The sequence below is a fragment of the Sparus aurata genome, chromosome 18 (assembly GCF_900880675.1).
Source record: "Sparus aurata chromosome 18, fSpaAur1.1, whole genome shotgun sequence".
In the NCBI taxonomy this organism is placed as follows: Eukaryota; Metazoa; Chordata; class Actinopteri; order Spariformes; family Sparidae; genus Sparus; species Sparus aurata.
In genome coordinates this window covers 28,403,298-28,429,008 of record NC_044204.1, presented here as the reverse complement: position 1 = coordinate 28,429,008, position 25,711 = coordinate 28,403,298, and the positions used below count along the sequence as shown (strand labels likewise).

The window sequence follows — 25,711 nt, the reverse complement described above, 5'->3', positions numbered from 1 at the left end:
AAACAGCAGTTCAGATAAGAGCAAGTGGAAAATTTGAGAGGAACAACAAATGGTTTCAACACAATAGCAGGTTTCGAAGTGCAGCATGAGAATGATGTGGGTTGACTGCACTTTTCCAAAGGTACACTGCCAGTGTCAACTGGAAACCTGGACTTCTTGCAGCTACACGTCAGGAGCAGATTCCTGAGGCAGACGGGAGGAAAGCTGCTGAAAATCAGCCCGACAGAAAGTCATGACCCAATTATAACAACAGAGAGAACATCTCAGTCGAAGGCCACCGACTTCATCCGTTACAGAATCATGTTTTCTTTATGCTTGCACGCTGTTTTAAGGTGTTTCTTCATGAGTCTCGAGTGACCGATTCTGAAACAATATTGAAAACTAATGCATTTATTCTGCAACTTGAACACCAATCAGTGCAGGAGGAGTAGCCAAAATAAAGGTGTAAGCATCTACACACGCAGGCCTTGATTCACTACTCACTTCACTCAGTAGGCTTACAGAGGAACACTGCCACCTAGAGGTGAATAAATAAAACTACATGTAGTTGTATCATCAGTGTGACAGGTAGATCTCTTAGCACGTGTATATCCTACAGATGACCACCTGATCATCTGACTGATGCTCCATATTTAGGTCATGTGATCAAAAAATGGATCTCCATGGCAACTGGGCAGCTTCCAACCATTGATAAAGGCCATGAGATGTGCCTAAAATCTCTGAAAAATGTACAATGCGTAGTTGATGTTCGCTGCGAGCTACATGCTGATTCTGAGCTGGGTTTCAGTTTGTAGCACGCTCTGGAGAAGTGCCCATCAATTTAAAAAAACTCAATGTTAGAGCTCACTGTGCAGAATGATGGTCACACAGACCTTTGTCTGTAAGGACCTGAAATCTCATTTTAAGACGATATGATTTCAGACGTAACTAGTTTGGAAGCCGGTCAGGGTCCAGTATGATGTTGACACTTGAATCCTCCAGGACTGAGGACTTTTAAGTCAACATAAGACTGGTTTGTCAGCAGGATAACACAAAAACACAAAAACTCTTGAACAGATTCCCACTAAACTTGGATTGATGATGGGTCTTGGGCCAGAATAGACCCTGTTAACGTTCGATGTGGATCAGAATAAAGGACCAGATACAGGAAGTTTTGACTTTTTTGTTAATTCTCTGGGAATAATGTGCAGATTTTGACCCGCCCAAAAAAGAAATCTGGGTTGAAGTGTGGGATAGTTGCTGTACACTTCAAAAATACAAATACAATTGTGGATGATAGAAGCGAGAGGAGAACATAAATGAAAAGCAATAGGAATAAGAACTGCAACAAAGCTAAAGCTGAAACAATAACTCAACAAAAACGACATCCAACTATTTTGATAATAGATTGATTGTTCAAGTAAAAAGACAAAACATGTCTGGTTCAATCTACTTAAATGTGAATATTTACTAGCGTTTTATGATTGTTAGCTAAATATCTTTGACTTTTGGACCTTATTTATCAGACGAAATAAAACATTTGAAGGTTTCCAGAATCTTCCAGAATTCTATGACATTTTAAGGGCTATAATTAGATATATTTTCATAAATCAAACAGGTTAATCAATAATGAAAACAATCTTTCTCTTGCCATTTGAGAAACAACAAAAAGAAATCAAAAACAAGTTGCCTTATTTAAAGATTTATTAATTTATAATACAAGCTTTTATGTAGACCACATTGCATTTTTAGTTTTTACATTTATTCATACTGAGCTAAACTTCATAGCAGTGACACTGATTGACAAAACACAAACCAAAGGACACTCAATGGAAGGAATCAAAAGGTTTCCGACTGTTTCTGAAGAAACCGCAGCCCATCAACACTCCCAGTGCACCACCTTGTTTTCTTTTTTTTAAAAGATCACATGCCCTCACTAGTCCTCATACAGTATGCCACGTGCATCACACACCCTCAGACACACTCACACACAAACTCACCCACACTAAAATCGAACAAATACCTATACACAAGATAAAAATTGATATATTTAAATTTCAATATTAATGATATTACTGAATTCCACGATAAAAGGCAAACAAGAAGTAAAGACAGCATCCAAATGAAAAGGAGGTGAAACACCACTAAAACCTTCCTTGTTACGCTTCATCCAAGTGGGAGAGACTCTCCCCCTGCCTCAGTGTCCAGTAGAGAGGAGGATCTCGCAGCGACGACGCTCCTCCCTCTCATCTTCAACTGCTTCTTCTGTCTGCGTTTAACTGGCCCGCCGTGTCAGCTCCCGTTACGAGGGAGCATTGACAGTCTAGTCCATAAAGTCAAAGCCAGAGGTGCGAACAAGACACCTGATGGCACACGAGCGATCAATCCGACTCCATCTTTACGAGTTTTTTTCCTGTTCCTCGTGGACCTGTACGTCCCCCCCGGTGTTTACACAGCTCTTCCTAATAAAAGTCTTTTCTCCATTGGTCCAAACAGATGTAGGTTAACGGCACAAACGCCACCGGTGCTGATACAGACCGAACGGTTCAGTTAGTAAGAGGCAGAAACAGTCTCATGAAGAGGATGGCACATATTCTACCACTTCTGGGAATTTAGGTCTGTTCCTGTGACCAAATAAATCATTGGGGGAGAGAAGAAGATGAAACACAATAAACACTGCTGGATTAACAGACTGGTTAAGTGCAATGAGAGGGTTAACACCATTCAGTAAGACCTGGGGAAACATCCATGTGACTAGTAGGGGAAGGATAATAGCCAACACATCCTTTAGCAAATCTGTGTCCATGAATACCAAAGAGTCCCTGGGTCTTTTTCACTACGTACGACGGCTCTGTAAGACTTGTCCAGGTCAGCGAGGGAGCGTAGGTTTTGTTAAACATCATGTAACGTCAAATAAAACGTAAAACAACAGCAACTTCTGCCGATTCAGTAAAAGTTTCGGGGCAAAAAGTGACTATATTGGCACAAAAAAGCCTCAGATTGGACGAGTGTTCAACCAAAGCGGGTGACGGCCCCAACCAGACTTCCTGTGATTTAATCCAAAATCCACAGCTGACAGGATGACAGGCAGGAGAGAACATGTATGCATGTTTATATGTGTGTGTAATGTGTGTGCTGTGTGTGTGTGTTTATATATATGTATGTAAGGTTAGGGAAAGGGGTAGGGGTGGTTTCTGTTTCTTTACAAGAGGAGGCAGCAGTTGCTCTCTGTGGTTTTTTCTCTGTTCCTCTGACCTGCGAAAACGGGACAACAAGGACATGAGGTGAGATAAAAACAAAGTGGCTTAAGATAGAAGAAAGCTCAACACGCTCTGCAGACTGTGTGGGATGAGGTTGAAGTTAGCAGCAGCAGCTGCTGCAGCAGCAGCAACAACCAGCCCACTGCAGGATGTATGTGAAAGGTCAAACAAAATGAGCTGGGTGATGCTAATAAATCAACTTATCTTTTGATCCATTCGGTTCAGTTTTACTCCAACAAACCAATCAAATAAATTCAAGATCACATGCACATTTAAGCTGCATTATGCAACTCAGTGTCCTCATGTTTCCTTCAAATGATGCCGTTTAACTGAGATTCAGCGTAATCTTGTCCATAGTGTTCTTAACTACTTCAGTTTTCATCTAGCTGCAGTCTCTGATCCCCAAAATCCAACATGATATCTCGTCCTGGACGCTGATGCCAATATTATCCTGATAATTCTACAATTCTGCAGAAAAAAGGGAGACAAAGAAAGAGTTCCTCACCATGAGAGTTGGGCTCTGGAAGAGTCTCTCTGGCAACCAGGTGCATGACGGTCGTTCGGCCCGGTGGCAGCTTTAGAGCTTTAAACCAAGAAATAAATCACTTATTATAAATCAATATTTTATAGGTTGACCGTCTCATAGATTGACTGATCATTTTAGGAACCGGTCAACATGGTGGAGCTGATGTTTAAAGTAGCAGAAAATGGACATATTCAAGTACAAGTATACTTAATTACATGCCATCACTAGTTATCTTAAGTTTGACAGAAAGATTTTAATTTTTACTGCAAATGTGCATCAGTTCAAATATCTGTTAACTGCCTCCTTGCTGACTCATAACTAGGGATGGGCAGGTACACCTGTATACCTGTATCTGAACCTGTTTAACTGTACTCGTACTGGGTGGGGTTTAGGCTGGAAATCTTCACCCAGACATGGGTGTGGCTGTCAGAATGTGTTCATTTGAGCCTGAAAGTTTCTATATTTATTACTTATTAGAAAACTATCTAAAGAGCAGCCGCAGAGTTGAGCTTCAGATCACCGTTTGTGAACACAAGAGAAAGAAAACTATTTACAGACCAGGATATTTCAAAACTTTAGTCAGCTACCAAATATGGATTTTCATCATCAGAGTGCGGATATCGGGGCCTTTTATGCAGATTATACTTGTACTCGTGAACAGTTAATTTCCTGTATCGGATATTCAGCCCTTTAACAACCTCATCCTGGCCCTCTGTTTACTTGTGAGCACAAAAATACTCTTTATTTTTTATTATACTCTGTTCAAGCAGAGGGAATTTTCTTCCTGCTCTCTCATATAACAATCCTATTTCAATTGTAAAAAGCAAAGAGAAAAAACATGCGTTTTACAGGTCAGATAAGGTAAAAGGCCCGGCCTCTTGACACCTTGATTTTTCAAATCTGACCCTTCTCATAGAGAAGTTGAATAGGGTTGTACTAAGGTGATAAAATTATGTGAAAATAACAATGAAATGATGAAAGATTCATGTCTGTGATTATGATATTACCATTATTGAAAGGTCAATACTTCATACAAACTCAGACTAGAAAATTTGGAGTTATAGCAAATCCCAGATAAGTGGATCTACTAGACGATGACTGTTAAGGTTCAGTCACTTCTCTCCTCATTTATTTCTATGCTGAACAGGAGAAAGCACATTTGCTTCTAGTCGCATTTGACCCACCTGTTTCCAGCCATATAAGTTGGTACTGAGATCTCATTTAGTAAAATATTCCTCGTTTACATTCTGCTTTTATAACCGTAAAATAACTCAAGCAGCAGAAAAAGGACGGACGCTGACTGACTGTGATGAGTGTGAGACGGTGATGGCGGTAAATGACAGTGTTTTGTAAGAAGATGTATGTTGACTGTTGTTGTTATCTTGCTAGCTCAAGCAGCTTATGTTAATAAGCCTGTTATGCCACATCCTGTTGCATCTTACTTCCACCGCATCAGCTCAAGAATCAGAAGACCAGAAAGTCAAAAGGAAATAACTCGACTCCGCTGCCACCTTCACTGTGGTGACAGATGTGTTCATTTTGTCATATCCTGCATATGTGCCACTGAATCAAGCAACACTGATGTAAGGTTGAGCTGATCCAATGTATGAATTGACCAACTGTGAAAGTAACTGTTTGTTGTAATCGCTTCTGCTCTTACCTCCCAGGGTGACGTTGCCATGAAGGAAGCGTCCCTGGAAGATGAGGCGCAGTATGCTGGGACTGCTCACTCTCTCCTCCTCCCATCCTGTCACAGAGCACAGACACAAGGGTGTCACTTCATATGACCCAACCCAGTTTTCAGACCAATAAAAACTGTTCAAATTAAGTTTTCAGTTTGCTTAAATTTACATACATAAGCTGATAAACACAGATACCAACATATCCACAGCATATCGTCTCATCTATTGTTATTTTGACTCTTAATATAAATCAGTATGTACAAAACACAGCAAAATAAAAGTATCAGTTAATCGTACATTTCTTTGCCAACACTGCATACCAAATTCTTATTTGTTGAATTACCATGATTATCATTGCAGAAACTGAGAGTAAACGTGTTGGCAAAGATTGTGACCGAATCCGATCGACTACTCAGAACATAATAAAACAAATTAGTCGTATAAAAACGTACCTGCGGGCCAGTTCTCAAACACATGCTTGGCGATGTCTGTGGCCGAGTCATTCGGGGAGAAAGTGAAGTCTTGTGTTTTCCCACTGACCAGGATAAGGCGGAGGTGCACCTACAGCAACAAACAAAAACAGCATCATCTTAGTCCACAGAAATGTCGTATCAGCCTAAAACAAACACTACATTTTCTTCTAAAGTCTTCTTAATTAGTTGTGGTGGAATCCTTCCACTTCCTCTAACCTCTGTAGACATGAGGTGACCTTCAGCAGGCTGTGAAGAGACGGGCATTCCAGTCTAATGAGATTTATCCACACCAGATCTCCACCCTTTGACTGAGCGACTTCATTCACTGAGGGCTTACACTGAAGTGAGCCCCTGTTGCCAGAGACGACTACACATATGGGTGGGGCTGAGGCTGAGGGGGGGGGGAACACTGGCCCTTTAGTTCCAGGACGCTGTGAGCTCCTCTCCGGGCTGTCGGCCTAATGTGATAACCCCAGGTGTCCCAGACAGCTATGGGCCATGTTATTAAATTTACATGGCCAGTGCGTAGCCCCGAGGGGGACTGTGCATATGTGTGTGGGAGGGTCTTTAACAGTGGGGCTTCACCAAAATGTTATCCTCTGGGCAACTACATAAACCCAATCTGTTAAAAAAAAAAAAACACACACACTAAAGGCCTGAATATCACAGTAACACCAGAAAATCCATGTTTGACACTCCACACTCATTCTGCTGTAAGATATACAAATAAAACAACTCTTCATCTGTATGCAGGAAACAAAAAGATAAAACACCTTAACACAAATTTTTATTAATCTGCAACTAGTAGATATTAATTTATATGAAATAGGATTAGGCTTAGGGCTAACCCATCGTTAAAAACAAATACTATGACATCATCGCGCGCTACGATTTTATACAAACATCTTACATGTATGTTTTAAGACTGAAGACAATGATCCAAAACATTAAAACAAAACAACGAGGAGGTTTTTTTGGAACAAACAGTCGAATGCTCTTGAACCGTAAAATCAATCACCTGACCTCAGTCCAAACGAGGACATATTTCCCCAGAAAGATGAAAGAACTAAAGATGGCGGAGTGTCACTAGGGAAGTGGATGTCTGCGGGTCAAAACATTTCAGGCAGTGATGTAAAGCACAACGCCTACACACGGATCCCAAACCCCAAATGTATTCTAATGGACAACATTTTGGTCCCAGCTGAATCTTCGTCTGGTCAACAAGTCTAAAAGTGGATACCAAACCGACATGTATCGGCTCTGTGAAGGCAGGTTTTACACACAAACATCACCATGGTGTGTATATGTTAACAAAGAAAACGTGATGCATGAGTTTAAATGTTTTATTTCTTATCACCGTGTACAATATTTATTATATTTTCTCTCGTATAACAACTATTTTTGATATGTTTGAGATGTTTTTGATCTCTTCAGCACTGCATCTACCTGTGATGTAAATGTAACAATGCTCCATCTTATGGATTTCAAGCAGACATCAAAACTTCAGGATTTTCAATCATGATTTTACATTTATATGCATTTGTCTGCTTATTTTGCACTGTATTTATGTTTGGCTCATGGTCAGGATTGAAACATCACTCTGACCTACATTATTGATCCGTTTTGGACCTTTGTCGTCTAATTTATGCTGCAGCAAGTACTGTTCCTTATTAATCCATTAATCCATCATCTCTAATCAATCATGCTGCTACTCCCAAAAATTACTTTGGTGAAAAAAACCCCCCAAAACATCCTGTCAACTTCATCTTTCGACTGGGACATCCCTGCGGAAGAGTTGGAATTGACAGATGGGATTCATTTTCCCCGACATTTGCCCTTCTGGTTAAGGTGGCAAACGAACTTTCTTTGGTTCACAAATCACAGAGGGGAGAACAAAGAGACTTAACCACGAGGTGTGACGTCAGCGGGGGACGACCCCGCTCTCTGATCTGTTTACAAATACAATCCTCGCTCGGTGCTGCTCTGCCCTCCCCTCCCCCCTCTGAACCGAATAACCTCAATGTGGGGTTACATGCCCATGTCATCATTAACAAGCTTTGTCCCCGTCCCTTTCATCCCCGACAAAATAAAAACAAAGTCAAATCTGCCTGGTTACCAACGGCAATGTCCCGCATCACACATGTCCATGAGGTTCTCCAATCCAGAGGAAGACATCAAATCCTTCAAACGCTGTTGTGAACAACTTTTTCAAGGGTCAGCAAAGCTGCCAAATGCTTATTCATTTTTGGTGTTGGTCAACTCTCCGATATATGTAACCAACCACACACCAATGCCCTGGGGTAGGGGGGGATCACGCTCTGCTTCGGTGTGAGTTTTTACCTGATGTAGGTGTCCCAGATAAAACATTTTTGGTTTAAATTCAAGTGTTCTGACAGGAAGGATGTGTGCTAGTGTTTCTAAGGCATGTCAATAGAGAAAAAATCTACAGATCATTCTCACATCAAAGCAAATGTTTGGTTTAAGAAATGTCAGATAATAATTAAAAATGACCATAAAAATGTCCAAAAGCCGCAGTTGACATCTTGTCTTGTTTTGTCTGACCAGATAATGTCCCCATGAACATGTGTGTCCTCTGTGTGAAGTTTTGGATGCAAGCTTCAGACATATTTCATTTATCTTTCCATATATTACGTTTTTTCTAAATGTAGCGCATAGTATTTACCATGTTTGGATGTTCGCACTTTAGAAAAACTTTTTTGCATTGTTCTGTCTGATTTACAGCCCCAAACACTGAAACTTAACCAGTTTTCAATCCTATGAAACACATTAAAGCTTAAATTTAAGAAGTCAAAATCAGAAAAGTTGGAATTGTGGTTAAAAACATTATCAAAATTGTTGCAGATTAAATGTTGTAACCGGATTAATTGATGAATAAACTAATTATTCTTTATTAACCACATCAACTGCAAGGTAACCAGGTAGCACAATTAATTGAAAATCTTCTCCCCTGTAGAACTTCGATCATTTCTGATACGTCTCTAAAATAGGGTTGACCATTCATTCCTATGGTTTGGTGGTGTGTGTGTGTGTGTGTGTGTGTGTGTGACCAGGATTAATTAAGAGGGTACAATCAATTGGTGTCTAAACCTTGAAAGGAAAGTAGGGCAACGTTTTAACAGAGATTAGACAGATGGTGTTCACAGGAACAGCAGTCACTGTCCCAGCTAAGTGTTTGTGGACGTTGGCTAATCCCACCTCCACCCCCAAACCTCAATTATTTGAACTTGGGGAAACATTTATGTCGTTTTATCACTGTGATGATCAACTAGAGTCTACATCTCAGGTGTAACAGACGACCATGCTATCAGCAGACAGAGATTAAAACCTGAGCTGGAGAATAACTTCATGAAAAGGTGTCAGGCTCTGACTCACTCACCATATCAAGATCCCTCTGGGTGGTCATGGCTCAGTGAGGATGAAGGCCGTGGACGTGGAGCAGAGAGATCAGGACTGGTGCGCTTCAGCTGCTGGAGACGGGGCCAGAGCCCTGAAACAAACAACACAAACACTGTGAGGCTGCTTCCCACAGCCTGGCACCACCACTGCACTGCACATAATCCATTATCCACCGAACTAGCATGTCGCTAACAACATAACACTATCAATCAAACGTCAAACATGCACATACTACATTAATTACCTGAAATCGTATTAGCAAACAGGCTCACTAAACCACGTTCAAGCCTGCTAAAATAACAAACTTAGCATGTCAGGTTACGGCAGCGGCGAGCTTAATAGCTCAAGTGTTTCCAGGTTCTAACGTTAAGCTAGTCAAGCTAGCGAGCTAATGTTTTATATATTAGCCCGATTCAACCAAAGCTGCTAATTAGCTGCCATGTAGCACAAAACGGACGATGTTGCAACACAGCTGGATAATCTAACTCGCTTAAGCAAACCAACAAGCAGCTAGTTTCGTTTGACAGATTTCGAAACTGAGGAAGGCTCCTGCTCAGGTTAGCATTAGCTGCTGTGTTAGCTTCTGCCAATCCTGCTATCGCTGGCTAGCTGCGCGCTATCAGGCTAACTAAACCTGCAACGGTCTCTTCTGTCCTGCGGACCTCACCTGCAACTGATGATTATGATGGGATTTTGCATCCAGTTGAATTGACGAATCAGTGGGGAGCGTTTTTCATGAGGAAAATATCGAGTGTAGATGGATATCGTTGACTGTGGGTATCGGTGGCTAATGGACGGGAAGACGCCGGATGTCAGCTGGTTGTAAACACACAGAACGCTCGCAAAGCCTTCTGGGAGTTGAAGTTCAAAACGAGTAAACGCGGCTCCATGACATTATCACCAATATTAAAAATAATGCGCAACTTTCTGCTTTCAGAGTGAAACCTGATGACTGAATATATTTATTCCTCAGCTATTCAGACAGTTAGCCAATGCGTGATATCTTTCCAGTGTTGTAGACTTACCCAAAAGCAGTGATGGAATATAACTAAGTAGTACATTTACTCAAGTACTGGAGCCTACTTACATACAATTTTGAGGCAAATATTGTACATTTACTACATTACATTTATTTGAAAACTTTAGTTTGGCTATGAGTTACAAATTAAGAGAGCCAAAGTAGTAATTAAAAAAAAAAAATCTGAAATCAGATTTTCTGATAACAGGACACATTTGTTATTTTACATTTACTTGTACTTTTAGTGCCATCTCCATAACTGTTCAGACCTGAGTACACTTCATATCAGACTTTTACTCAAGTACTTTTTGTGTGGGTTACCTTCATTTAGTTCATTCTAATTTTACTTGACTTTTAGGTACTTGTTACAACACTGCCCAAAAGTCATACTTGAGTAAATGTAAAGAAATGATTTTGGTAAAACTGAAGTAAAAAGTATCTCATATGAAATGTACATAATTGTAAAAAATATTTCGATAGTAGGCTAAATAATTGACATAAGTAAGCAAAAGTAAAAGTGAAATCATACATATATTTACATGTATGTGCTGTATATACTGTATACTAAAGTTCAACAACTTTGAACATGATCTTATATTCAGTATTATCAGTATTGTTATGATTATTGGAATCAGTGCTCTTTTTTACTGGTAAAATAGATCAATTTAAGAATGTTCCTTCTTTCCCCAAAACAGTATGAAATTGTGTCGTCGTTTAAGGTCAGTTTCTTTATTCAGTTTATTCAGCCATGAAAACAAAGAGAGTTTGTTTATCTAGTTTGTTTGGGCACAAAGAAATTTCAGTCAGTGAAGATCTTTGTCTTCTGATTAAAATGTCTTCCCCAAAACGATATAGTGCACCTTTAACAACACCACTATAACCAGGTTTAATTAGTCCCAGTGCTACGTATAAATGTTCAGTCTTGACTTCATTTCACAAAAAATTTCCATCTTAACATCCGCTTACCAGCTTTTTCTAGAACCACATCACATGCTCTTCATCAGGTCGAGTTTGTGATGTCGTCACGTCATCCGTTAACTCCCGGCTATCAAATTTAGAATTTAAAGTGCAATCTTGACTTGGACTAATCGATTAAAGGATCAGTTCACGCAAAACTAACAATCCATTAATTATCTACTCACCGCCATTCTGATGGAAAGTGAAGTGAAGTTTTGCGGTCCACAAAACATTCCTGGAGCTTCACAGCTAAACGGCGTTTCAGCATTTTAAACAGCTGAGGTAGACGGGGACTTGTTTTAAAATGTAAGACGAAACCAGAGAAGAAAAGAACATGAAATGGCTCTGCTCTGATCTGGTGTTAGACAAGTCTCCAGAAGCCCCAAAATCCCAAATTGATTTGAAAAGAGTTCACAGATTAGAACACATGATTGTAAAACCCAGCACAGGAAAAGCTGCTGCTGGTTGCTGATGTTGATCCCATGAGACATCAGGTGAGTCACGGCAGAGCGACTATCAGACGCCTGGGTCCTCTACACATGATGGCTCCCTGTGTATAAACGCCTCGTCCAAGTTGTGACTCAGCTAATGAGGAACAGCGAAGGAATCCAACGCAAACTGTACAGTAGCCAACTGTGTAGATCAGGATGTGTTGGGGAGACTTGTTGGCATGATGCACAGAAAACATCACAAGTAACAGTGAGCAGAGCACCGTGGGATCAATTGTACGGGAATATTACACTTTTATGAGGATGAAGCACATGTTGCTCTGAGGGAAACAACTTACTGAGAAAACTACCTGAATAACAACAATAATGAAAATGTTTGCTGAATCACGAAGACAAGCGGGAACTTGTGAGGTGTTTTTTCCACTTTTCAATTTAACACATCTGTTGCACGTGCCATTTCACTGTTTCATTAACTTCCAGTCATCACAAATGCAGAGGCAACAAAAGAGCACACACACGAAATAATCGAGTAAACCCCATCAGCTCTGAAACAAAACTCTCTTATCAAGTTATAAATCTTAACATTGCACTCTAAATCCATAAACTGTCTAGAATATTATCAGATGGATATGAAGGGTCATGACTCACAAAGTCTACCATGTCAACTTTCTCCACTTCTGGAGGCTTATAACTCCTCTTGATTGGACATCCAACAATGATTCACAGGGTATTGAGTAAGAAACTGTTTATTCCACAGACGTGACTGTATGAAAAACTGTTGCTCCGCATCCGTTAAAGCTAAACCTGAACACCAACTGACCGATAGGAATAGTCTTCATTGGGCAAAACATACATCAGTCAAAGACACACATGCAAGGCCATTTCATATCAATCTGGCCAAATATCTTAATTGTAGTATATTTTGTATTTCCAATGGAAGAAAGCAATTTACTTTTGCAAGGAGATTAATAACCTTAAGTCCATCTCCCGACACACACTCTATCAATTTGCTCTCCAAACCCCCAAGAACTGAGCCCAGAAGAGTTCTCTTTTCGACCAAGACAGTTCAGGAGTCAGTGCCTACTCTGGAACAGGTTCTTTGGTTACAAAGCCAAAGGACTGGCTTCCAACCTGGAAAACTGGTTTCAGAGTTGCACCAACACTTTTCTAGTCTAGAACAAAGGACAGTTTACATCAGTGGCTGGAGGCAGCGTTATCGTTACCAAGGAGCGACTTAAACCATGTTTTCCGATGTGTGTTCTGACTCATCAACAGGAGAATAAACAAAAGATTTTATCTATTTTCACTAATCTAAGCAAAAGTGGTCCGAGGAACAGTCATATTTGGAGTGCAGGCATACGAAGCCAGGACTCACCAGTAAAGAGACAATGCGGTCGTATTTCTTCAGAGCTCCACTGTTCAGTGGTTGTTCGGTACACAGTGACCACATGGTGCGACTCTACAGCGGCTCTCATGCCTGTTGAAAAGCAAACCAGTTCTTAAAAGGTGGAACCAGCACCAGCACCAGCCCAGAACCAGCACTTAGTGGAAAGGGGGGTTACGTCAGTTGGACTATCTGCCCTGTTCAGACACACTATGAGCACCAATCAGAGCAAACCAAAGCATAATGCAATGTAAAGAAACCTAGAACACTGGAAATAAGAAACTAAATGCAGAAGTAGACGATGGTGTTATACGACCTTAAGGAGATTCAGATCCTAACTAAGACTCAGTGATAACAAACTGGTGACTGAGAAAGAAAGGTTCAAAATATCCCGACTACATAACACAGCAAAATATAACAAACACACATGCACACACACACACTCTCTCTCTCTCACAAACACACATTTGCCTTCATTTAAAAATAAAACTGCTACGAGTTATTTTCATTTATCTGTATGTATTACTCTCATATCTGTCATATATTTCTATTTTTATTCTATATTTGTTCAGACTTATTACGCAGACGTAAACATTGGTCTTAAATTCTTAAATTAAGCCCCTTAGATTTGAACTGCGACTTCATCACACTCAGGAATGTGTGACAAAGTAATCTCAACTCTATTTACTTACTAGCTTTTTCATGAAAATTCAACAGCATGCTGCGGTCTCTATGAACGGAGAAAGCTCAGGGGTCATTTTGCGACCAATGCTTGATAATGTTGAACTGATGATGTCCGTCAGATTCACTTAAGAAAGATATAAAGGAGTCTAAGAGTTGATGTTATCTTGTCACACTCCTGACCAGATTCTAAAATCTGTCTGTCCAGTAGAGTAAAGCTGGATTACCTGACAGGACAAAGTGCCTCAGAACCACAAACTGGACCCACTGGACCCAGAGGACCCACTGGATCCTGGATTGCTGAACCTCATCCAGTTGCACATCCATGCAGGATTCCTGGCTCCATTGTGCTCTGTTGCATGTTAAAATTTCTAGAAGTATTATTAGTTAGTAGTAGTTTTTATGTCTTACGTTTAGTTTTTTTTTGGTTTATCTTATATTGTGCTCATATACAGGAAGTGCAAATTTAAATGGCCATGAATGAAAACCAGGTCATATTCTCGGCCTGAATGAGCCTTTGTGGTTGGTTTTGGCTCTCTGGATTAAAACTATTCTGTTTCTGTTCAACTGTTTCTGCCTGTATGGGCCAAAAAATCTTCATTACCCAGGAGCCTCCTAAGGTTAATCTGGCGGTGCAGTAGTGAAGCCAGAAAAATATACTATATATACTACTGAACATTTGTTAGGGATTTTTTGGTTATTTTAGTGTTTCACTTGACTGTTTATTCTGTGACCGAGTTTTAATTTTGTGTTTTGTGAATAATTTTGGTCCCCAAAAATAGTGGGACACATTCCATTTGACTTTTATTGCATATCCATGCACGTATGCACCCATATCCCAATATTCCTAGCTAATTTTGAGTAGCATATATTGTCTTATATCATTGTATTCTATTTCAATTTTAACATGTACATATATGTCCTATCTTTGTGTGTAGCATGAACATTGTACAACCCTGTGTTGTAAAAATAACAATAAAATGACCTTGATAAAACCTGAACACGTAACAGTTATTAGTGTTGGTTGATATCAATAAAACATATTATTTTGTAGTTTAAGTTACATAGTGCACTATTACAGGTAAAAAGCCAAGAAGTCACTATTTTGGCTATGGCTATGACAAGGCCTAATTAGTCCAAGTCGTACCAGAAATGTTTGTTGTTGACCTCGTTTGACAAAATAAAAGACAGAAAAATAACTGTAAATATTGTTTTATTTAATTGCAATGTATTTAATCTAAATGCAGATATATTAAAACATATTGAAAGGGCTTCACATTAAGGTGCACAAAAACGGGCATTCACACAACAGACTACAAGCAAAACAGGAGTATGACATAGACTTTATTTAACTGTCATTCAAAATACATCTTACAGTCGGAACAAATAGATAGATAGATAGATAGATAGATAGATAGATAGATAGATAGATAGATATAGAGGTCAAGGTGTGAATTATTGTGTAATGGTAGAACCAGCAGGTGTACCTATACATTTATAGGTTTAAAATGTATATAATCATAATATTTCCTTTAGTGTCACATTAACAACATCACTATAACAAGGCCTAATAAGTCCAAGTAGTACGCACAAAGGTTCATTTTTGACCTAACTTGACAAAAATAAAAAAAATAACCTTGATAAAACATAAACACTTAACAATCCTTATTGTATTAAACGTATTGTTCTGTATTTGATGTAGTCTCGCGCTCATATCGGTGCTGTGTTTGTCTGTAATAATACCTTAAATGACCTAAGCATGTCTGGGACTTAGCACACTTTCATAGACTGTTACATAATGCTCTATTACAGGTACATGTTGCCTCCTTCAGCTGCTGTTTACGCCTGTGCTGTCACACGAATGACTCTGTTTCCCAGAAATCCACTTGGCGCATGCGCAGAACGCGTCGCCTGACAGTGGTAAACAGACGTCAGAAGGGAGTCTTCGCCTCGAGTCAAAACAAAACAAAACAAAACAAGTCAAAAAGACACTGAAGGAGTGGATATTTGAGGAGCCGCGACGGCAGGAAGTTTGACAAAAGTCGCCGGTGAATGAAAGCGGCCGCTCGGAGCCAGTTATCGGAGGCATTTCACGGACTTTTTCACGGATTGTAAACTCTGGAGTAGCGGGAGCTCGACCAGCTAACGTTACGGTGGCTATCGTGCTGTTTTCAAAGTGCGGCTGAGTGGGGGAGCCGACAGACCTCCGGGGCGACCCAACTTCACCCAACACCCGGGGAATCCGCTTTGTAGTGCTTTTACGAGACCGCGGGGCGAAGGCCGGCTGAGCTCCGAGCCTCGGCGGAGAGAGAGGTTTTAATTTTTACAACCGCCTCTTCGAGCATCGTGTGCCGCGGCTGGAGTGAGGAGGAGAAACATGGCAGATGGTGACATGCGCCCGGCCGCAATGTGGCGGATCGTGCAGACCTGAAGCCCGGACTTTTCCTCACGGACATTTCTGCTTATCTGTCGTACGCTTTTTGTTTTATTTTAATTTTTTTTTCCAAATCAAAACTTAAACACTATTTAACAGTTTTCTGAACCCTCTCTCCCTCTGAGCCTCTTTCATTTGACACTTTATTTAGTTTAATAGCAGCTTGTTTCTCACAGGGCCACAGTCTCAGTGTGTGTGTGAGTGTGTGAGTGTGGTTTTACACTTTTTGGCAGCAGGAGATCAAAACAGTTGAACTGTAGCTGGAGATAATCAGGTGGTGTGCTATTATAGTTTACTCTTTTTTAAAAAATTTTTTAAAACCTGGATTGGTTTGTGACTGTTCCGGAGTCATTTGGGGGTATTTAAAAAAAAAAAGTTGTGGTGGAGGTTTTGTGGCTAGACATCACGTTGTTTACAAGTGGAGACAGACAGGGTCTCTCCTCTGAAGCTCCTTTGTAACACAGCAGCCAGCTAATCCTCAGTCTTCATAGCTTTACAGTGAAGGGCTTTGAAAGTTTTATACACGAGGATGTGTGTGTCGGTACGAAATAACCCTTCATTTATGAAATTTCTCTTTTAAAATATCGCCTTGTTAGATTCGAGTTTAAATACACATTCATAACATTTGTGTGTTGGAAAATATTCAAATTTGAGTGTTTGTGAATAGGGGATGGCATTAATTTGTACACACACACACTTCACTTTGTGTCATTCATCCGCAGGTGAGCACACACCTCTGTAGATCCAGATGTTTTGGTGCTCACTGCCACTCTGCCACTTTTGTTTTATTCCATTCAGACAAAGGGGCTCTCATCCCGACCCTCCTTCATTCTATACAAATCGGAAGGTTTATGATAGTTACTATTAAGGAGATTATTTGGGTTCCCTAATCTCCAATCTGAGGATTACCCGAGGGCTATTGGTGTGTCCAGATTATTACGTCTCTTTTCTAGGCCCCTCTGTTTACACCCCCTCAGCGAGTGACGCGGATTGTTTTTGTCTCGGGAAGTTTTTTTATTCACACACCATCCGCTCAAACTAGATACCTTATATTTCAAAGGTAGATGCTTTAAGTGGTCCCATACTTTTTTGTGTGTGTGTGGTCGATTGCAAGTTCAGCGGACCGTCATGGAGGAGTCGTCGGTGCCGCCGATTGACCCAGATTTCGAGCCGCAGAGCAGACCCCGCTCCTGCACGTGGCCGCTGCCGAGGCCCGACATCTCGGCTGTCAAACCGGAGAGCGCCGATGGCACCGAGTCCGCCGCCGGGACCCCGCCCGCCGACGAGGACAAGCCCGAGCCGCAGCAAATCACGTCCGAGCCGGAGAAGGCTGCGGCGGCTGCGGGGGAGGGAGGGGTCGTGGCCGGCGTGGGCGTAGCCGGCGCGACGCCCCGCAAAGGATCATCCCGCCGCAACGCGTGGGGGAACCAGAGCTACGCTGATCTGATTAGTCAGGCCATCGAGAACTCACCTGAGAAGAGGCTGACCCTGGCGCAGATCTACGAGTGGATGGTGAAGACAGTGCCTTACTTCAGAGACAAAGGAGACAGCAACAGCTCAGCGGGGTGGAAGGTGAGTGCGGAGGGTGGTGTTCATCTTTACTGCGGGGATTTACAAGGTGCTCTGAGTGCCATGAGTCCTTTATTTATAGCTTTACAACTCATGTTACATCATAGAAGCATTGTTTATTATGTGGGCTGGGCAATATTGGAAAAAACAAGAGAAGGCATATCACTCTGATGGTGTAGAAATTGCCTCCTTAAATGTTTTCTAATGTCTTGTTTATTATTATCAGCATATATTCATTTTAATACCAGACATGTGACTCAAGACATTTGGTCCGAGTCTTGAGTAAGTGCCAAGTAGTCTAACCTTCAGCATTCTGGCCTTAGTACAGAGAAACGCATCAGCACCTGTAAATATTACTGACCACTTCATCTAATTTCACACCAAGAAGTACGATTATTTGTTTTGTTTATTGGGTTTCAGGGAAATAAATGGAATGAAACAAAAACATTTTAGTAAAAAAGCTTTTCAAATGTTTTCTCAGTCAATAAAATATTACCTCCTCATCACATTTAGAGAGGGAATAAACTGAACACATAGAAAATCAAAAACAAAAGGTCATTCGAGTTATCTTGTCTTCTTAACTCATTAATTGTCAATTGTCAAGTCAAGTTGCAAATCATCAAAACAATCACTCGAGTCGACTCTCCGGTTATAAACTGTTCTTGCTGCAAAGATGATTTCCTGTTGCAGGACAATAAAGATCTAAACTGACCGAAGATAAATTAAACTTTTGTAAACTCTTTAGTAGTTTTATTTCAGATAAGTGGTTCTCAACCATTGTCACAGTTTGCACTCGTCTATTAGTTTTGACCCTCTATTTGAAAAAATTAAACAAGGAAAGAAAATAGTTTGACATGAAACTGAGAATGTCAAATTATTCGGTACATCTCGTGGTGGAAATCGGTGGAAAGCTCACAAGAACGTCGATCCAGGAGTAAAAGTCGGGAGGAAACAGTCCAGTGATTCAGATTGAGAAACTCTGGAGCTGATCGTCTGTATTGGAGAAATTTAGATGTTCATGTAATGTTGTTACTCCCCATACAGACACTTCACGAGGGCCGATGCAGGTGATGCTCCTCGTTGACACAAGTCAACAAGTTTTTAGCTTTTACAAATGGGAACACGAGCAGTCTCTCCAATCATTCAGCAGAGTGCATCATATACATACAGTCGGTGAAATGCAAAGACTGCAGAGCTTGTAGTACATCTCACATGTCCTCATCCACTTCAGGTGTGTTACAGAGTTACTATACAATCATGGTTAATGATTAAAAGCAACCATAAGTCCGCTGATTGTGTGGCTATAGATAAGGGTGCGTTCAAAAATTTGGTCAGAAATGGGTGTTTAGAAGTTCACAGTTCCAGTTGCAGAGCGCGCAGAGAATCAGTCCTCCAGTGTGGAGGATGTTCGAGGTCATAGCTAACATGAAAGTCTGCATAGAATATTAAAAGAGAAATAAATTAAAAGATTATTTTAATACCCTCCGATTAATAATTAGACCGTTATTAAACTTGAGAAGCAAATTTAAAATGTAAAATAATCATTTGAAAGTGTGAAGTCAGGTGGGTAAATGGAAAAAGTTTAATCTAAAATGCAAAAGATTAAACGAAAAGGCTAAAAATGGCAATGGAAGTAAGACGAGGGAATCGTCTTATGTGAAACTCAGAATGCGGAATAGAAACGCTTAAATGGAAACACTTCAAAGCTTGAATAGAAAAAACAAACTTTTTTTTTTTCATTTGCATTTCAAGTCAGTCGTCAATAAAACCAAAAGGAAATCTCACAATAGAAAGAATCTTTTCCATTTAATATATTTAAATTATATTATTTATCAAGCACTCATCACCTGGTGTAACCTGATGTTACATACATTACTATGTGATGCACAATATGTGCACATATAACATATTTTATGTTCATAAGCGGTTCCCCAGTAAGACATGGCCGCTCCCACCACTGAGTCCATGACAAGAGAAAAGTCAAGATGAGACAAGAGATGTTTGAAAAAATGATCAATGTTAATGTGTAACAAACGGCGATCTTTTGTCATTTCACGACCTCTGAGGTTTCCTGATTTCCAGGGTGGGATCAGTGGGTTAGGTGTCATTGTATCCAGGTGTGCTGCTTCAGTTTCAGAAGGATAATCTAAACTTTGGCAGTGCTGAAATTTGCGATAATATTAATTGACTTTTCTTTCTCTCTGTTTTCAGAATTCAATTCGCCACAATTTATCACTCCACAACAAGTTCCTGAGGGTTCACAATGAATCGACAGGCAAGAGCTCCTGGTGGATGCTCAACCCAGAGGGAGGGAAGACCGGGAAAGCTCCTCGCCGCCGAGCCGCCTCCATGGACAACAGCAGCAAACTGCTGAAGAGCCGCATGAGGGCCAAGCAGACCAAGAAGCAGGCCGGAGCAGCCGGGCTGGGCGGTGCAGGAGGGGCGCTGCAGGGTGACGGCAGCACAGCCTCAGCGGGCGCAGACAGCCCCAACTCATCCCAGCAGTTCCCCAAATGGGTCAACAGCAGCAGCCCCTCATCCCGCGGCAGCCTGGACGACAGCGACATGTGGACCACCTTCCGCCCGCGCACGAGCTCCAACGCCAGCACTCTGAGTGGGCGTCTGTCCCCCATCGCTCCTGGACAGGAGGATGACGATAACCTGCCTGAGGACTCACTGCTGGGGAGATACACTGCCAGCAGCTTGACCCCCACCCTCACCGAGACCCTCATGGAGGAGCTGGATCTGATCGACGGCCTCACTTTGATGACTCAGCAGCAGGGAGGGGCCAGTCCCAGTACAGCCCCACCAGCACCTCCCACTCCACTGCCCTCCGCCTCCACGCTGCTGCCTCGTGGCTCCAGCTTCTCCTCCTTTCATCAGCTGCAGCCATCCAGCCTCCCACAGGCCCCCACCCACACCGGGACCCAGACCTCCATCTCTCAGTGTGGACCAGGCAGCAAAGAGCCGTCAACCTTCAGCAACTCCCTCTTCAACCCCATGTCCAGCTCCGCCTCCCGCGGTAGCGGCCATTTCAGCACCCACGTGCCTTCCAGCCTGGAGGCGCTTCTCACCTCCGACTCCCCCCCTCCCAGTGATGTCATGATGACCCAAGTGGATCCCCTCATGCCCAATCCTGGAGGGGTGGGCCTGATGGGCATGGGCACGTCCGTGGTGGGCGTGAGGTCCAAACCCAATCAGCTGCTGTTGGGTAAAGGACTGGAGCCGAACACAGTGGCCCCCATGGCGCTGCAGGCCCAGATGCAGCCACAGCAGCATCACCTCCATCACCAGCAGCAGCAGCAGCAGTCGCAGCACCAGCAGCAACAACCGCCACAACAGCACCAGCATCACTCTCAGATGGGGCTGGGGATGATCCTCTCAGGTATGTCTCAGGACCCATCACAGCTCTCTGCGCTCAAAGCCCATCACGCCACGGTGTCAGCTGTGGGCTCTCATCACGGGGTGCCCGTCACCTCAGCCAATCCTGGCGTGAGCCTGCAGGGGATGAGTCAGTTCGGAGCTCCGTCCTGTTTCCAGACCGGTCAGGACCGGCTGCCCACAGACTTGGACATGGACATGTTCACCGAGAACCTGGATTGTGACGTGGACTACATCATCAACAGTGACCTCATGGACGGAGACAGCCTCGACTTCAACTTTGACCCAATACTGCCCGGAGGCCAAGGCTACGCCGGCCCTGCCACCACACAGGGCTCAGCTCACAGCTGGGTGCCGAGCTAAGTCCTCCGCTGACCTACAGTCAGCCAGGTACACTTTGCTCACACAAACACACTCAAACCTGTTTATATTTAAGTTTTTTCACAAATTATTTAGTCTTTCACTTTTCTTTATTGCAAAATTATGAAAAAAAAGATCATCAGAAGTTTTTCACGGCCCAAAAAAACCCCAAAAGAAAGATTACCAAAAGAATTAATCTTACAGTGAAATTATGCAGAGAAAAGCAACAGCAAAGCTGCAATCAGGAAATGCTTTTCATTAAACAGACAACTTGATTCAGCGATTTGTAGCTTGAAGTTGATTAAAAATGGCAGAAAATTCAATTAATTGTTTCAGTAATTTATGGAAAGGAAAAATGGAAAACTATTTGCTTCTCAAATAAGAGTATTTGCCACTTTCCTCAGTTTCTTCTCCTTGTAAATTGAATATATTTGGGTTTTAGACTGTCGCACTAAGCAGGACAGTTAAAGATGTTACGTTGGGCCCTGCGGGATTGTGATGAGACATTTTTTAATCAACTGGTGTAACGATTCTCTCTCTGAAAATAACTGCTAGTTGGAGTAATCATCAAAATTGTCGCTAATCTTTATGACCATTGTCTCTTCCAGGAACTGATCTCCAATCAATATAACCTCACAAAACGACAGAGCGACCGGTGCATTCCTCCTCCCTGCTGGCTGGAGGTACTATTTTCAGATTCGATGCTTCTCTCGGACTTTAAAGACAAAACCAGACCTCACTCATGTCACGTGCCAAGACATGCAGAGGACGGGGAGGAGACTCACGCTACTATGCACAAGTTTTCTCTGTTTTTTTTAAAAAACAAATATATATATATAACACTTGCAACGATTTGGCTGCTAGCCGTTTTTTCTTTTAATCCGAACTGATGATTTTTAAAGACGTGTGACTTTTTTAGAGTGAAAAGACAAATCGTTAACTCCCCTCCGCCAGGAGTTTATGTTTCAGTTATGTTACACCAGAATAGCTTTAGGGTGGACACGGTACTCGATGGCTTTGGTATTGAAGAATCAACGGACTTTGCGCTTTTGGAGAAATGGCCAGTTTTCCATTGACACTCACCAAGCGTGAATCGCCAGACCAAATGCTGTTTGATCGTCTGAACAAGGTGCAACAAGAGTCTGTGCAAATTTTGAGGACTGTGTTGTGAACAGGTGGAGGATAAAGACTACAGACGACCGGAGGTATGAAATGTTTGATTCAACATTGGCTACACATCTCGCCCAATCGTGTACTTGGACTGTGATCACATGTACGATTCAGAGTTCTCTCTGTAGAGAAAAACAAAAAAAACTAAATTTGGTGATTGAACAGTGTAAGAGGTTATGTATTTGCAGTTTGGCATTTTTGGTGTTAGAGTTAGAGGATGTTTTTATTTTTAAATCCCTGATGTGCAGTTAAACTAACAAAATGAAGAAATGTGATTTGTGAATTTATACACAGGGCATTCAAGGGTACATTTTTTTCGCCAACAAGTGATTGGTTGGCCAAGTATTATCTCGTCTCAGACAGCAGTATGCCTCCACCGTAAAATCGTCTACCTGGTTACTCTTTCCATTGAGCCCGTGCATTTTCAAGCACTTAGGTTTCCTGTCTCACAGGGACCCCAAACTACATCCACGTTAGGTTATACCATTTCATTAAAAGAATTTAATCCTGTAAAAGAAAACACGAACATTTAATGTACACGTTGCACATGTACATGAGGACACGCTATGCAGATGTATCAGGAAAAGAGATGAAATCTTGAAGGAAATTTGTAAAAGCACTTCTTGAAGGGTTTTGCTATTTAACATTTTCCTGATATTTTGTTGTGGGGGGGTTTTCGGAGGGACGTGGGCGTCAAATATCCTCTCACACTTTTAATTATTCAATTATTCAGTTCAAGAAAATTAATTCACTGTGTGAGAAGTACAAAAAAAAAAAAAGAATATATTTGATTATAGTTTTAATATACTATTTAGATGGAGGTAATAAATGAGATATTAATACATATGAATATATTACTAATGACAAGTGATGTTTTTTTTACATTGGAAGAAGCATTTTCAGATAATTTCTAACGGTAATTTTCTATACTTTTATTTTTGTAAAGGATGAGATGCATGTAGATTTTTTTACATAACCAAAGGAACACTAATATTTGCATTTGCATGGCATTTGTGGGGAGCGCTTGGGCCTGACACAGTATCTCGGTGTACATATGCTTTACAACATGCCTGTAACATGAAATCTGAGGCAAAAGTGCATCGATACTTGACCGCTTTGACTAAAAAGAGTTTCCCAGTTATCTGCCTCATTCTTATTTTCTGCATTAATCCTGAATCCGAGTTTTAGAAAACGAAAAACGAAAATCGGCGCTGAAACGTGGCGCGGCGAAAAAAGAAGAAATCGCCAAATTCTCATCTCAAAAACAAGACTAATACAACTGTTACCTCTCAGGGTTGCTCGAAAAGGAAAAATCGACAGGAAAAAAAAAAACATGGATGTAATCAGACCGATAACAAAACATATTTATTCTTACACAATTTCTGTTACTACCGACTGGAAACCAACACACCGTGTCTTTTTTGTTTTCCTGGAGGCGTTTCAGTCGAGTTGATCTCAAATTTGACTTCCCTTTTATTTTGTTTTTTAGAGAAATGTATTTTTAGCTCTCCAGCCATGTATATTGGTAATAGCCTCTCCCTTGGGTTATTATGATTATTTTCTTTTCTTGACTGCCAATATTTAAAACACTATAGCATGACGTTACTCTGTAGTAACATGGACTCTATTTTGTCACCTCCTCCTCCCCCCCGCGTTAAAAAAAAACGTGTGTTTTGTGTTTGTATTTAATTACGTTGTTTCATAACCGTGATCAGACAAAATAACATCCCTGCAGTTTAAACTCTTTGATACTCATCATTTCACTGTAGCTATGTGAATACGTTAGCCTCAGATTTGTACAAAGCACTCTTGTTTATTTTATTTTATTTTTTTCTCTTTTTTGAATGGTGCTAGATGTCATTTGTGATGTATCCTGGAGTACGCCATGATATCGTGGGTGCATATCAGGGCCTTTTTGAATTCTCTGTATACAGCACAAATATCTTGATTTGGTGTAATCAATCCACATCTTCCCCCTCCTTTGTTTTTATCTCTTTACATATATATATATATATGATTAACCCCCCCCCCCTTCAACTGGTCACTTAGTTGATCTGGAAACAGACGACTGGCTTGTGCGAACTGCATGATTTTCTTCTTTTTTGAAATCATAACGTGTAATTATTTTTAGGAAGTTGTACATGCAACGAACCCCCCCCCCCCCCCCCCCCCCCCCCCCCCCCAACCTTTTGGATCTGCTGTCCAGCTGTTGGAGATGTTATAAACAGAGCGGTGGTCGGTTGAATCTGATATCTCTAGTTTACTGTTGCCTCCTTAAAAAAAAAAGAAAAACGGGCAGCTGTGGTGTTATTGCTCCTCTTGTATCTCCCCCCTTTTATGTAATAACTACTATCTACATATTTTTTCCCCTCAGTTTTCTTAAACTAGCAGTTAGTCCCTGTATGTTTGTTTTTGAAAATCTAAAATTGCCCCCATTTGATACAGCATTTTAGTATTCGGCGAGGGTGGGTTTTTGTACTTTTGATTTTCCCCTAGGGGAGGGTTGGGGTGGGCAGGTAATGATATGTTGTGCATACGCCAATTATGTTAACGATTTCTGATTAATGTTGATAGTTTTTTCTTTCTTTCTTCTCCCCCCAAGTCTTTTTTTCTTTCTTTACACAGTGTAAAGTCAGCCAGAGATGACAAAACGCTCTGAACAGCAGAAATAAATTCAATAAACTGTTTAACCTACTTTGTTCGACTCATTACTGCCGTTACTTTTACCCAATTACTGTATTTAATAACCATTTATGAGGCACTTGTACTGTTTCACATCCAATCCGCTGCATTTTGGAGGCACATTGTACTTTTACTCCACTACATGCATTTGTGGCACATTTTAAAATGATTTTATCATGAACTGGATTAAAAAAACACAGATTTTGGATCAAATGAAAAAAAAGATACGATAATCAGTTGACCCATAGTGTACAGGAGCCTGTATGCATCCATGTAAATATATGTATAA

General features: G+C 41.2%; 2 protein-coding genes across 3 annotated transcripts; one reads left to right on the top strand and one right to left on the bottom strand.

Annotated features, from left to right (window-relative positions):
* Window positions 1-1,665: 1,665 nt before the first annotated feature.
* On the bottom strand, window positions 1,666-10,174 carry ubl3b (ubiquitin-like 3b). Of its 2 annotated transcripts, XM_030396985.1 has the most exons (6): window positions 10,005-10,174; window positions 9,318-9,428; window positions 5,900-6,008; window positions 5,426-5,512; window positions 3,745-3,822; window positions 1,666-3,234 (listed from the first exon to the last, which is right to left on the bottom strand). In XM_030396985.1, exons 2-6 carry the CDS (start codon window positions 9,342-9,344, stop codon window positions 3,182-3,184), a joined length of 354 nt encoding a protein of 117 aa, XP_030252845.1. In that variant the 5' UTR covers window positions 9,345-9,428; window positions 10,005-10,174; the 3' UTR covers window positions 1,666-3,181. The 2 variants fall into 2 exon arrangements, with proteins under 2 accessions (XP_030252845.1, XP_030252844.1); XM_030396984.1 differs by lacking the exons at window positions 9,318-9,428; window positions 10,005-10,174 and adding an exon at window positions 6,137-6,263.
* Window positions 10,175-15,715: 5,541 nt separating this feature from the next.
* On the top strand, window positions 15,716-25,435 carry foxo4 (forkhead box O4). The gene is made up of 3 exons (XM_030397178.1): window positions 15,716-17,832; window positions 20,041-21,600; window positions 22,179-25,435. The coding sequence occupies exons 1-2, from the start codon at window positions 17,389-17,391 to the stop codon at window positions 21,571-21,573; spliced, it is 1,977 nt and encodes a 658-aa protein (XP_030253038.1). The 5' UTR covers window positions 15,716-17,388; the 3' UTR covers window positions 21,574-21,600; window positions 22,179-25,435.
* The last annotated feature ends 276 nt before the right edge of the window (window positions 25,436-25,711 follow it).